The sequence below is a fragment of the Oryzias latipes genome, chromosome 16 (assembly GCF_053564925.1).
Source record: "Oryzias latipes strain Hd-rR chromosome 16, Olatipes_Hd-rR_3.1".
NCBI lineage: Eukaryota > Metazoa > Chordata > Actinopteri > Beloniformes > Adrianichthyidae > Oryzias > Oryzias latipes.
Window position 1 is genome coordinate 30544049 of NC_136252.1, and position 14956 is coordinate 30559004.

The following is a 14956-nucleotide window of genomic DNA, read 5'->3' on the forward strand; positions in this document are numbered from 1 at the left end:
TGCTAAAAGTAGAAAAAGTGAGTAGATGATAATTAAGGCACAGATTATAATGACATTTTGCTTTGGTGTAGATTTAACTGTAAAAAATATAAAGGAGGCAGAAAATTCAATACATTTTCCAGAGTTTGGATTGGGAATCAAAGGGAAGATCACTACTAGCATTTTATGATTTGGTGAAAAAGTCACCTTTATTTTTTGCTAATGCTAACAGAGGAAACGGTTTTCTCAGCATCAGATCCAGCAAACAATTCCAAAGCAGTTGGGTTTAAAACAGAATAATAAACAACTTAACTTCTTGACCTGACCTGCTCACCAGAGATGAAAGGAAAAAGCCTGAATTCTATTAATTTTAGTAAGATTCACACCTGAAAAGATTGACGCCGTGTGGCGTAAAAACAAGTAAAGTTTTCCTCTTTTAGTTTAGTCTTGAAAGCAAAACGTTTATCTCTGCATCCTAATGTGTCTGGATTTAACTTTACCCAAAATAATAATAATTATATCACAGTTGAATGGGCATTCTCTAAAGGAGATGATTAGATTTTCCCAGCATTGCTAATCCTGATCAATATCTCAGAAGTTTTTCTTTTTTTTCTTCCTTGCAGACAATTTCATGCTCCAGTAGTGCTGCAGACGTCCTAACATGCTGTTTTTAATGAAAGGTGTGGCACACAGACACTTTTATATTTATATTTCAGCATGAGCAATCAAGCCCTCACTGTTTTAATGATTTTGCAGTAGTTTTATTTTATTATTTTCTTTGCTTGGAAATAAAACAAATTCAAAGTAAAAGAAGCTTTCCGGTTAAAGTTTATCACAAAATTCTTTTAGAAAAAGTCAAAAACGTGTAACTTAAATGAATTAAAACAATGATGAAAAACAAATTGAGTTGAGAAAAAGATTACATTTAAGTGTACTAACAGATTTCAACCACTAGATGTCACTCTTCCTCCCTTCAGTCAGGGATAACTGAAAGTCTGAGGAGCCCGGCTCTCCTCTGTCACGGCTCCCCTTCTCCGTGACACCCTGTTCACCTCCCCTTCTCTGTCATGCAACCATAAAATAAAATGCTGACTTGTCAAAGTGCGGCGAGCGACCCTGTCTCAGGATAGCAGGGCTGAAGCCTGACCCACGAGAGAGGGGGGGTGAGGCAGAGAAAAAAAGAGAACAGACTTGCTGGAGCTGCAGCCTCCCCTTTGCTTCAGCACTGAGCTTCTGTGAAGGTAGGCTGCTCACTGGTTCTCTCAGGGACTGCACCAGCATGTTAATCCTTTTATCATTTTGGTGAAATTCAAATGAAACTAAGTTTTTTTTTTTTAAAGAGTTTTTAGGTCTAAACCAAAAATTGAGTTTCCTTTGTTTGTAGCTGAGGCAGAAAAGAATTTTCCATTCTGCAGATGAAGCTGTTTAGCAGAAACTTCTGCAGAAGCTCATCAGTGTGGTATGTGGGGAGGTTAATCCATTCAATAGCTGCTCATCACTGTGTGCTTTGTTTGTCACACAGGATTTGGGGAACTGGGTCTGGAAGCTGCAGACTTTACAGAAAAGTCTATCCTTTTTTTGCTCATCCTGTTCAGTCTAAATGAAATCTGATTATCTGGAAATGGCCTGATTGTCCGCATTGTTTAATACTCTATGAGAAGTTGTGGGAATTTAAAGGAAGGAGGGTCTAAGGGCAGGGATGCCCAGTTTAGTTTAGTCTGTTTAGTTAGTTTAGTTTAGAATTTACCTATTAAATTCTATGACTTCATGACCCTTATGATTGTATGTTTACTATACAATCACCAGTATGAAGCCCATTGAGATGACTTGTGTGTTGTAATACTGGGCTCTATAAATAAAATTGAATTGAATTGAATTAAATAAACGAACAGAAATCAATCAAATAAAATGTCCTCGGTAAGTTAGCTAAGGAACTGAATTTGCGTCTGTGACACCGTCTCAAGTAGCAACCAGGCAGGGCAGAAATCGACGGAGCTGAAAGTAGCTGACTTGTGAAGCTAAAATTAAGCTGAGGGCTGATTTGGAATGTTACACTTGGGCAACAAGACGTGGAGAGAATGACCCTCAGATGGTGAGAAGTTTTCGGAGTCGAGGATGAGGAGCTCATTAAAAATCCCCCTCTTATTCTGCAGCTGGAGCACAAAGACAAACTCGAGGCTGGAGGACAGAAACCACAGAGCAAACCCAAACGTCCACATTTTCAGAGGTGCATTGCAAACTGCAGGCAGGACACAGGAGCAGCGTGTAAATCTTGTGCCATTTATTAGCAAATAACCTTTGTCTAGGGGAAATCCACACCGCTTTAATGGTCTTCAGCTTGTAAAACAGAAAGTAGTGGCTTTCATGCACAAGAGCTTCATGCCACTGAGTGAAATAAGAATCTGTTTATGTGATTTTATCATGAGCTTTAATAAAAACGAGTGCACTTTTTTCTTCTTGAAAAGATGCAATAGCTTTTAAAATCGTTTTGCGGATGTGATAAAAACCTGAGATATTTAATTGTATCTCTTTTCAGCTCTGATGAAGATTTTTGATGAGAGAGGAAGACTACACTTCAGCTGATTCATCACAGTTTTCACTAAATTAGTCTTTAAACTTTCCCATTTATTAGTTTGTAGGAGAAGCCCCTTGAGATGTGTCATCTCGTTTCCAAGGGGGGACAGTCATCATTCAGTTCACAAGAATTATTCATTCATAGCTTTTGATCCAAGTTGATGTAGAAATAAAAAACATTGTAGCCTTATGACAATTGGTTATCTAGTTTTTATAGTAAATGTCTTAGATGCTGTGTGAATTAATAGAGATCTGTTCTTAAATTTTGTTAAAAAAAATAAAATAAAAAATTAAGATTCAAAATCTTATTCTTGGTGCTACAGATTGAGAAAGAATTGCAGCAAAAGTTTACACTGAAGTAAATCAAATATAAGTATAAGGTTTTCTAAAAAATAACGTATTTTTAAAAGTTTTCTTTTTCTTGAAAGTTTCTTTAGGAAATTGGAATCAAATTTGAACAAAAAGAGAAAGCAAACAGATGATGTTCATTTGAACAGGAGCAGATAAAGGTAGTATATAAAATAAATCAATTCAAAGCAGAACATTATGACATTTTCTTTGGGAAACAATCAATAAGAGGGGAAATCCTGGACTCTGAGTGATGGGTGTACAGCTGTGTTTTTTAACCAGTGTGTCGCGGTGCATTTGTGTGCTGTGGGAAATTATTCACTTTCACCTGATTGGTCTTAAAGTCATCATAAATAGCTTTAAGTTCATCCAAACAGGCCAAGGTTTCACTTTGAGTTGGTAGGTGTATCAAAGATCATGAAATCATTTTGTCTTTGTGTCTTTGATTACTTTTTAAGACATTTGGTTTGGAAGCATTGTTAGAGTTTTAGTTGAGATTTTCATCAGGAAAGACTGTAAAACCCAGATGGATGACTCCAGAGTCCTGAGGCTGGTGGTGCAACAGGAGCAGAACTCTGGATGAAGGTTGAAGCTCAAAGACAGAGAGAACAATAGAATTCTGATTAAGAGATGGAGCTGGAGATTAAAAGTGATTGAACAGAGATCCTCTTCTGATGGGTTCTGGGAGGGGAGATAATATAGTTTGAATGGAGAAGTAAGTCACATGAAAGAATGGGAGAGGAGAGTTTTTTTCTGTATGGTTGTTACCCAGAGTGCAAACAGAAAAACAAAAAAACTAAACAAAAAAAACTAGAAAATCACACAAAGGTAACATCAACCTATATTTGGTTCTCGTTGACCTTTACCAGCTTGAATGTCACTCAATGAGATGGTAAAAAATGGCTCCACTTCCAGTTTGTTTTGCTGCACGACTCCTGCAGTGAGGACAGTTCATTAACACACAGCAGAGTTTAATGGATCTGTTCATTTAATTGCACCATGTCTAACAATGCTCCAAAACCTCTACATGAAAATCTGGTTTCTGCTAAACATTACACTAAATTATAGATCCAATTATAGATCCAAATTTTTATTTTTTCATTTTAAAAAATCTTGATATTTTAGATTTTTGTGACAATAAAAATAATAAATTCATGTGGTTGTGGATTTGGGGGAACTTTGTTGAACCTCTGCCTGTCAGAGTACAAGAAAATGAAAGTAAGGAAATTATCATTTATGGTTTAGGGCAGGAGTTGAACAAAAAGGCCATTTTTCTTAAAGGAAAAAGGGACATTTACTGTTATAAAGAGATAAAAGGAGGAAATATACGTTTGGGCTTTCTTTCAAGCATAAATTGTAATTGTAACGACTGAATGGACTTGCTAGCTTCTGTGTGATAAAGACTCTTTTATCATAAATTGAATAATCCCCTGGTTAATTTTTAGTTACCTTCATCCTCGTCACTTAACTGTGTGATCCAGTGTTTATGTCTTTAGCTTAACACATTAGAGCCCCACAAGACCAAAGAAAGAAGATCAATGCAGACAAAACATCCTGCTTATAGACAAGATCTGTGGATGTTTCAGTCTGGATAGTGGTCAGACCATTTCCTCAAAGTTAACATTGAAATGAAATTTAATTAACTAATAAAGCATTTTTTAACTATACCAATGGGGCACAATCCGGTACTTTTAAGTGCCAGCCTGGAGAAATGTAGAAGTTTGTGTTAGGAAAACCATCTGACCTAAAACCAAAACCAAACTGTGAATTCTGAAAAAAAACTGTTGTGGAGCGGCATAATAATGACTGCCATCAACTCTGGTGTTGACCCACAGGTGGGAACAGAGGATTTACTGTGGTGATCCCTAAAAGCAAAGAAGAAAGACAATTTGTATCTGCAACATCCGCTCAGAGAAAATTAAAAGGCTTAGTTCTGTTATGAGATCGGGGTTTGGTTGGAGTCTTGTGGAATTTATTCAATAAAAGGCATTTTGGTTCTGGAGGGAAGACAGTGGACCTCTTTGCGTTTCCTGTTCATGTGTTATCTGATTGGATATTATGAAGAAAGAGGAATAACATTGTCCTGCAAGCATTTTGAACACGGAACTTTACTTTAGTTGGAGCTTCTGGATTGACCCCTGACCCCTCGGCTGCAGTGGTTTGTTGATTCAAACAAAATTCTTAAAGATGCTAATGTACAAAATTTACCCCAATGAAAAAAAAAGGTAATGGTTTTTGCATTTGAAAAAACAATGAATGGTTAGTGGTAAGCACATTAACCTCACAGTGAGAAGGCCCTGGTTTGAATCCCAGCTGGGACCTTTTGTGTGGAGTTCTCCTCGTGCATTCGCAGGTTTTCTCCCAGCACTCTGGCTTCCTCCCACAGTTCAAAAACATGATTCATTCAGGTTGATTGGAGAACCTAAACTGTCCCTAAGTGTGAATGTTAGTGAATGTATGGATGTATGGATGGATGGATGGACAAAACGCATTTGAATGAAAAACCAGTGTTGCTGTATCAGTTCTATGAAGTCCAATAAAACAACAGTTTGTTCCTCACTGCTTAAGCTTTAACCTCTACATGCAGTATATTTCTATAGTCAGGCACGTTGGAGGCAGCATCACGCAGGTCTTGTTCTAACAGGATTTCAACAACAGAGTGCTTTGGAAAAACAAAACTTTGTGAACGTTTTTAGCTATATAAGTAAAAAAAAAAACATTTCAAAATAGTCATAAAATAACAATTAGTCACCACGAGGGAAATAAAATGAGCAGTTAACAGCATCCAGTGTGAGTGTGATGTCCCCCATAGGAAAGAGATTGCTTCCGGCTCCAACAAGTCAATTCATTCATCTTTTTTCACGATACAAACGCCGCCATGTCTGAGCCAGACAGCATTAGTAAGCAGTGATTGGTCAAAGTCGGTCAACCACTCTCACTAATCAGGAGCAATTTTTTTGGAAGTCTGCACCCCTACGTACTGTTATTGATTGGTTGGTTCGTGATTTTAATAACAGGAAAAACAACTGTCCGAATTACTTCTAAAATCAAGAAAACCATTTGTACCATCCTGCCTGCCTTAGATTTGTTCCTCCTTTGTTCATAAAGTCTATTCAAAAGGATATTTGTTCTTTTTTACTAGCGTAAATGCTGAACTGACAGAAATAATTCCAAAAAATATGGTAAATATTCATAAATCAGGACTTTTTTAAAATCAGCCTGAAGCTCCAAACAAACATCTTTTTATTGCTGGATCTTTGACTTGCTCTAAATCGTCTTCTGCTATAAAACAAAGCTTTGCTTCTAGATGTAAAATAAATCTTTCTTGTGGGAAACCCCGGACCCCATGTCTTGTCATAACCTGTGGTAAATGTTATTAGATGTTGTGTTGGTTTGTTGGTTTGCTGTGCGACAGGAGCTCTCTGCTCTTTTGAATGTTTTGTGTGTGTTGTGTCTGCAGATATGTGTCGGGTGGGTCTTCTGCTGTGTGAACGGGTGTCTTTCCGTGATAAATAGCGGCCGCCTCTTCCTCCTCCTCGCTACATTTTTCTATTCTTAGCCGCCGTGTGGCGGGTAAATGGTCTAAAGTTACAAAGGCCTCTCTCTCTCTCTCTCTTTCATTTCTTGCTCTTGTCTGCCTGGCTCGGCCGTGTCACCTGTGACACAGCTGGACCTCAGCGTGGGTTTCATCACCTTTGGTGAATCCTGAATAAATTTGGCTCTTCTCAGTGCTAGAGGTTTATTATTAGAAATGCAGCCATTATTATTGACATCAGATGCTGAAATGCATATTGGAGCTGACAGCTGATAATCTCTGAAGCTCAAGGACAGACTTCTCTACAGGGAGCTGTAGGGCAGAAAAGCTTCTGGAGTCAGAGAAAAAATGTACAATGATCATCAGAAACTGTGACAGATTTTTGTCAAATATTTTTAGTCCCTTTCAGCATTTGTCACTGTCTATGATGGTTGAAATAGGATAATCGAACTGTTAGAAAACGTCCTCCCTCTTGTTTTTTTTCTTGATGGCGCTTCCTTTTCTTCTGCAGGAGTGCATGAGTGTGTGAGCCGGCGCCATGTCAGACCCCAGGGACATCGATGAGGATGCCATCCTCAAGGGCCTCAGCGCCGAAGAGCTGGACAAGCTGGAGTATGAGCTGCAGGAGATGGATCCTGAGGTATTGATGTGGTCCAGGTTCACGCGCGCCGAGGTGGCGATGGAACCGCTCCGCTTCTCAGCTGCAGCATGAATTGAAACAGAAATATACAATTTTGTGAAGTATTGATTTTTATTGAAATGGATATTTTTCTGATTGTTGTTGCTGCAGGCAGAGGCTAACAAATAGCTAACAACAAACACTCTGTATTCTTTGAAGGAACGTGGCCAGCAGCAATCTTTGGTTTATCTTCCATGTGTCTGTCAGATTAAAACAAATCAATAATTTGCTATCAGCAGGAAGGACTTCAGGAAAAGTGGGGATTGATGCTTCTCTTTCAAACACTTAAAAACTTAATTTTACCTGCTGCTGAAAGAAGTTTCTGAACTTTTTTTTAATAAAAAATGTAATTTTACCTTTTATTTCACGTTAGTTTTACAAAATAAAACATCCAAATAATTAAACTCCACATTATTTCAAGGAATTATCTAACAACAAATAAAAAAATGAATTCACATTTATTATTAAAATAAAAAATAAAATTACTTTAAATATTAATAATAATAAAAACATGCTATTTTACAGATTTTTCCAAAAATCGCAGAAAAAGTGATTTTTTTTGGGGGGGGGGGGCAAAGGGAAAACAAGATAAATAAATCTATTCAAATTAAAGTTTAAGGCGATGATTCATTTGTACGTCTTCTAGTGAAAGAACATATTTTTAGAAGACCTTTAAAGCTAATATTTAAGGTAAAAAAGGTACTCTTTGCACATTATTCTGAAAATCAATTTGCTATTTCAATGTTTTTTTAAGACTTTTGTTTTTTTGACAAAGCCCTCGAGCTTTGTCGCTTTCAAGTTGTTTATTTCTTACGTGTTAGCCAACAGACCGTTACCCGCAAATTCACAGACAAAACATTACTAAAAATCCCATAATTTTACATTAAATGTACCAAATAGATACATTAAAAAGCAGTAAATATAATAAAATAAAGAAAAACACAAAGAGGTTGTTGCATGTGTTTATCCAGTCTAATTGAGACAATAAATTAGAAAAATCAGAAGTATGATGTTCTTGTCAGAATGGAGGGTTTTGGCTTTAATTTGATTCTACCTAAAAGGGTGATATGAGGAGCGCTGGGGGAGAATTGAGAAAAATAAATGTTAACACACGTTATCTGTAATTGTAGAAATCAAACATGTCCAAAAAAATGATAGAATTATTTTAATCTTTAAACAATAATTTCTATTATATAAATCTATGTCAGTTGTTTGTTTACTTAGCCTTTGTGCTATCTTAGATGACCCCACCCTTACACTGACGTGTTCTCCCTACCATGACAAAGGTGGATAAAGGTGGAAAGATTTCATGTAATCCATGGACACCAGTGAGGTTCAGAGCACTATCTAGTGGGTCTAGATGACCCAACTCCCAACGTTAAAGTGCGTAGGATAGCACAACGGTTAAAGCAGCTACAAGTGAGATTAGATTAAAAATCTTAATCTCACAGGGGAATGTTTATTATCTTCAAAAATATGGCCCCTCCTGTACTAATGTGGGCATCCACGTCAGGTAATAACAACAATAACTTAGTAAACATTCTGTAAAATAATTGTGTTTCTCTAAAATGTAGGACAATCTTAGCACATTGATGGAATCTGACAAGAAAAACACAAGGTACAACTGTAAAACATTTTTACAGAATCTTTACTGCAAATTACTTTTTTTTTATATATAGATTTTTCAAATATGCCCAGTTTTAACTTTCCTATTATATCTATTAAATTTTTTACCTTCTTGAGTTTTGAATGCAGAAAAACGTTATAAAAAAATAAGGATTTTGTTCACATCTCCATGGTGAAATACAGTCAATGGCTTCTTCAAGTATGCACTGACATTTCGGACTCATCAAGTTAAAAGTACTGTGTTTTCCCAGAATGCAATGCTGCCAGCTGGCTTTCGGCAGCGAGACCAGACCAAGAAGGGACCGACGGGGCCGTTTGACCGCGAAGCCCTGCTGCAGCACCTGGAAAAGCAAGCCATGGAGTTCCCTGACAGGGAGGACCTGGTGCCCTTCACCGGGGAAAAGAAAGGTGGAGCAGGGCTGAAAATGTGCAAAGCTTCACACCGTGGCTTCATTTGGAGAACATAAAACATGAATTGCTGGATTTTTTAAATGCTTCCGAGCAGAGAAGCACTGCTCATCTGCCCAGGTCTCTAGATTACGCTCTGTTACAGCCCAATGTGGCTGTGGTGCAGTGGTAGGGCGGTCGACCTCTGATCCGAACATTACGAGTTCAATTCCAGTCTTGCCTGCCCATGTGTCAAGACACTGAACCCCAACTTACTGCTGGTGGAAGGTTGGCGCCAGTGTTCAGCAGCGGAGCCGCCACCAGTGTGTGAATGGGTGATAATGAAAATAAAATATACCAATACATAGATTTCAATATGAGAAATGTACAGAAAAAAAGTACCAAACATCCAAAAGTAAAAAAGAAAATGATCTGAGCAAACATTTTTCTGTACAAACACAACTATGGGTGAAACAGAGTACAGAAATGAACCGATCCTCTTAACAGGCCTCCTTCTGTTCTGCCCTTCTCTTTTGTTGGGTTTTCTTGATTCTGGCTGTGTTAAGTCTCAGGTCTTGGTGCCAGTTTTGGCCGTTCCTTCACGTGTTCTGTTCCTTTGTTTACAGGAAAACAGTTTGTCCCAAAGAAGAAATCCGAGATCTCCCAACATGAGCAGGTGATCCTGGAGCCCGAGCTGGAGGAGGCTCTGAAAAACGCCACTGACGCAGAGATGTGCGACATTGCAGGTTGGTGTGAAGAATAATTTAGCCCTTCCATAAAACAGATGATGTCAGGAGATACATTCTGACATAAGGTGACCTTTCATAAATATAGCTGTAAACTTTTTTTGTAAATACAACTGTTAAAATTGAATTAAATTAGTGTTTGGCCAAAGTTTTCAGGTGCTTTTTATGTAAATGTGTCCATCTGACAGGCAAAAGAATCTAATTGTTGTACAAGAAAAAATCTTTTCAAACTAATGGTGAGCTCTCACAACTGTGTACGTGCATGTTTTCCTTAAATATTAATATTTATTTTATAAAATGTTGCCGTTTAAACCTAAAAAATGGATTTAGTGTTACTTTTATGCAAAAATCCTGATCAATAATAAATAATGTCAGCCCTTCTCACAGAAATAAAGCAAATAAACTCAAAAGGTTTGAGGTTTTCTGGATTTGAGCCTGTGTTTCTTTAACATGTCAGACGCTCTTATGGATTTTCCCACCAGCAGCTGCTAATTAACCCCTTAAAGACACCAGGCGGCCTCAGTGTTTTCATTACAATGGCTTGACCCACATAACTCCATCATCCCAGACTCATTGTCTGTCCACCGCTCAGATTGTATCCCTCAACACTGAACCAGTGCAGCAGTCCCGAGCGAACAGGCACGGCCGAACGCGCTCTGAGGTCCAATTCCCTGATGCTCAGCAGCTCGAAAATAAACAAGGCTGGCCCCGAGCCACAGCAGACAGCGAGGGTGGAGTGGATGCGGTGCTGTGGTGGGGGCTGAGATACTGTATCGGTTTGAACCAGACAAGTGGGAAGCTACTATGATCACAGATAAAGACGGTTTTCCAAGTTTCCTGAAGCTGTGAGGTTTAGACTAAAAAGTGGGATGTTGGAAGTTTTAACACACAGATTTTGATAGGTGTTCCTAAATAATGATTCAGTGAGTTGGGAGAAGGCTTAGCAAAGTTATTTTGATCTAATCCGGCTGTCAAGAGGGAGTTTTTCTTTAAATTATCTATTGAAGGGAGTGGAAGTGCAGCTGCTCCACAAAGGCAGCCAGACGTCCAGCGAGGCCGAGCATGGAGGCGTGTTTGTCCGCCTGCAGCAGCCTGACAGAGCGATCACGGTTTTAACTTTGGTCAGGATCCACATGAGGATTAAGCCTCTGTTAATTCAGTCACTCACTGCAAAAGCTTCTCTGATAAACGGAGTAAAAAAGTTAGCAAGGTCTCACCTTCTAGTGGTCAAATTCAGCCTTTTTTCTAAATGTGTGCTATAAATCTGGGCCAAAACAGATGACGTATGTGTGTTAGTTACCCATAACAACCATCCACCCCAAACTCCCAGCTGTCCCTGCAGACCCTCATTCCCCTCATGGGCCTTCCCATGATTCCCATCACTGCGTCTGGGGGTCTGGTGGGTGGGGAGCACAGAGGAAGGGAGGTGGGTGCTGTCACAGCAGTTGGCTTGTGGCACAATTTGGACCTGGCACTTCATGAAAAGACGCAGAAAAAAAAAAAAAACAATCCAACAGCTCTGCCCCCTACTGACCACAATCTGTAACAGCTGTTGCAATAGGAGAAGAAATCTGTTGTGATTGACTTTTGTTTTAGTTCTGGAAAAATGAGTTTTCTTTTTTACTATGTTGCTGCATGTTATGTTTCTTCTCATGTGAAATTCCCTGCTGAGCTCTGACACAAAGGTCCACATTTAAAGAGACACATTGAAACCTGCTCAGATCATCTTCTGATCTATTTTCAAAGCGTTCCCAGTGTTCTTTTAATCCCGATTAGCAGTTTTTAGCTAAAGGTTCTGAAGAAATTGACTAGGAAGGCAGTAAAAGCATAGATAGAAGGTCACAAAATGCATCAAATATTGCAAAGATTTTGGCTATCTGACAATTTTCTGTTTTCCTGCGCTTGCAGCCATCCTTGGAATGTACACGCTAATGAGCAACAAGCAGTACTACGACGCTCTGGGCACCACGGGAACCATCGCTAACACAGAGGGCATCAACAGTACGTGTGCCAGTTCTGAAATCTGCTTCATTCAGAAGGAGAAACGCATTTTTGGAGGTCTCATCTGCGCTCTTCTGTCACATTCAGGCGTTGTGAAACCAGATCCATTCAAGATCTACCCAGAGGAACCTCCCAACCCCACCAACGTGGAGGAGACCCTGGAGCGGATCAACAACAATGACAGCAGCCTGACAGAGGTCAACCTCAACAACATCAAGGTCAGTCCAGTCACAGGTTACAGAGTCTAAGGAAGGATGTGACTCAGAAACACATGACGTGTTTTTGACTCCTGCAGGACATTCCCATCCCAACACTTATAGAGATCTTTGAAGCAATGAAGGGAAACTCTCACGTGGAGTTTCTCAGCATCGCTGCCACCCGTAGCAACGACCCCGTGGCCCGTGTGAGTACACCAATGCTCTTTGGAGAACGTGAAATAAACATTCAGAAGAGCTTGTTTGTATATGCTTTGCCCTTTGTGGGTGTGTTTGTGTGTTCCCAGGCCTGTGCTGAGATGCTGGAGGAAAACACCTTCTTACAAAGTCTTAACATCGAGTCCAACTTCATCACTTCAGAGGGGATGATGGCCATCATCAAAGCAATGGGCAGCAACGCCACCCTGATGGAGCTCAAGATTGACAACCAGGTCAGAGAAAAAAAGTCCTACACTTTTATTTATCAAAGACTTTTCAAACAAATAATTTACACAGCAAAATAATGAGAAAAATCAACCCAAACTAGTGAAGTTTGATTAATAAAAATCAAAGAATTTTAACCCTGGAGAACCCATATCTTCTTTTATTTAATGTTTTTCCTTTAAATTTTTTAGCCGCTGTTAATTACTTCTGCCCAAAATAAACAAACAAAAAGCGAATTAACTAATTAACTTTAAAAGCCCACAGGAAATTTGTTCCTGGGTTCTCTGGGGTTAAGTAAATAAAGCCATCAATATGCAAAAAAAGATAATGGACTTTATAAAATGATTTAATAAAATATAGCATTAAATCTTTAATCTGAATCTTATTTTAAACCTGTAGAGTCTGAAAACTGTCAGAAAATACAGGACAGGTTGGAAAAATTATTCAAGAACCTTCTTAAAGATGAGATTCAAAGCCGTCAGGGGTTTGTAGGGAGGAAGGCGCTTTCTGAATAAACTGCCACATATTAAAAGTGAGACTTAAAGACTAAACTCCTCCTGGTTACCCCTTGTGCTATCCTAGGCACTTTAACATTGGGAGTGGGGTCATCTAGACCCACTAGACAGTGCGCTGAACCTTTTTTCTTCAATGATTTGTGATCTTCACTGGTGTCCATGGATTACATGAAATCTTTCCACCTTTATCCACCTTTGTCCTGGTAGGGAGAACACGTCAATGTAAGGGGGGGTCATCTAAGATAGCACAAGGGTTAAAGCTGACCGAAGAATTCTGAACCTACACAAGACTTTTAAACAAATCATGTGGACAGTGTTAAAACTAGTGTTAGTAATCAACTCATTAGATTTACTAGGGGACTAGACTAGGGGTTTTATATATAATGGCAATAATCAAAAATGTGTTTTAATGTGTGATAAGAAATTTTGATGAAGAATGAGTCTAAAGGTATGTTTTGCTTTCATATTAAACTGTGAAAGCAAAGCACAAAAGTCAGAGTTTCTCTCAGAAAAAAACTGGGTGAGATCAGCATAGAAATGGAATTAAATATTGTGTTGATAAGCAGAGTTTTCCTTCATCCTTTAACTGTACTTTAACCTTTTCCTCTCTGCTTTAGAGGCAGAAACTGGGAGATTCAGTTGAGATGGAGATCGCCTCCATGTTGGAGAACAACTCCAGCATCCTCAAGTTTGGCTACCACTTCACCCAGCAGGGGCCGCGCGCCCGAGCCGCCATGGCCATCACACGAAACAATGACATGAGTAAGAAGAGCTCGGGTTAACTTCTCTTTGAGAAAGGCTCTTTAAGTCTAAGTTATTGGTGCACTTTCACACTGAGCTATTTGGCCCATACCCAAGTTTGTTTCTTAAATAGTCCACTTGTTTGACATGTGTAAAAAAGAAAGCTCACCTGAATACTAGAGTGGACCACTAGAGTGGTTACTTGCAAATGAACCCTGGTGCTGTTCAGCAACAGTTTAAATGGAAACTGACTGCACATGTGACTAAAAAAGGGGGTCGAAACAATGAAAGGGAAGTGAATTTGCCGTATAGAAAAAAAACAAAAACAGAACACAACCTGAATTCAGTCCGAGATTCAATGGTTGAAAAAGGTCTAAAATGGGAAATATTGAATAGTTAAAATACTGGTGTATCAAGGCACAACGAATGCAGGAACATAGTAGTAGACAAAGTTTATTACGGCTGGAATGATTCAAATTTCTCAGCAGACTCAAACTTCTTCATTTGAGTGTGACAGTGATTAGTGAGTTAGTTTAACACAAATGATCTAACATACTTTCTCTCTTCTGCAGTTCGCCAACAGAGGCTGAGATGAAAGGAACAAAAAAAGAAATGAAAAGTTCAACCAGTTCGGCCTCTGGAAACCTGCCAGTGTCCCAGCTTTCTTCTGGGGAAGCAGAAAATTCTTCCCAAGTCAACCGTGTTCATCCATTTCATTTCATTTTCTGCAGAGAGCTTTGTTAACAACTGATCTCTTCATAAAATCATGTTAGAAAAAATGCAAAGTGTCTTTTTTTTGTGGTTTAGTCTGTTGATCACCGACATCATCACAATTCTTTTCATTCGTGAACCTTTTCTTTTTGTTATTGTGGTGCTAAATTATATGTGGAGAGGGTCAAATCTGTAAATATTTCAAATAAAAACAACTGATTCAAATATTTTTTTAAATGTTTGGAAAGTTCGGTTTTATTTCTTCAACAGAATCTTGCACACATGAATGTTGTTTCTAACTTTTTAGATACATATTTTTAAAATAAACTATGACAACTGCTAATAACAGATATCAGATATTTCTTGGTGAGGTTTGAGCACTTTAAGGTGACGCGAGAAGAATCACATCAATTTAAGCCTTTAAAGTCTGTGCTGATCCGGTGACTCCCCCAAACTCCTGGGTTATTTTTATACCC

The 14956-nt window shown here is 38.7% G+C and overlaps 1 protein-coding gene across 2 annotated transcripts; it reads left to right on the forward strand.

Annotated features, from left to right (window-relative positions):
• The first annotated feature begins 1015 nt into the window (after positions 1–1015).
• tmod4 (tropomodulin 4 (muscle)) lies at positions 1016–14705 on the forward strand. Of its 2 annotated transcripts, none has more exons than XM_004078349.5 (10): positions 1016–1220; positions 6948–7076; positions 8993–9149; positions 9755–9874; positions 11783–11875; positions 11963–12093; positions 12171–12278; positions 12378–12521; positions 13646–13790; positions 14342–14705. In XM_004078349.5, the coding sequence occupies exons 2-10, from the start codon at positions 6975–6977 to the stop codon at positions 14362–14364; spliced, it is 1023 nt and encodes a 340-aa protein (XP_004078397.1). In that variant the 5' UTR covers positions 1016–1220; positions 6948–6974; the 3' UTR covers positions 14365–14705. The 2 variants fall into 2 exon arrangements, with proteins under 2 accessions (XP_004078397.1, XP_078788827.1); XM_078932701.1 differs by lacking the exon at positions 1016–1220 and adding an exon at positions 2137–2206.
• The last annotated feature ends 251 nt before the right edge of the window (positions 14706–14956 follow it).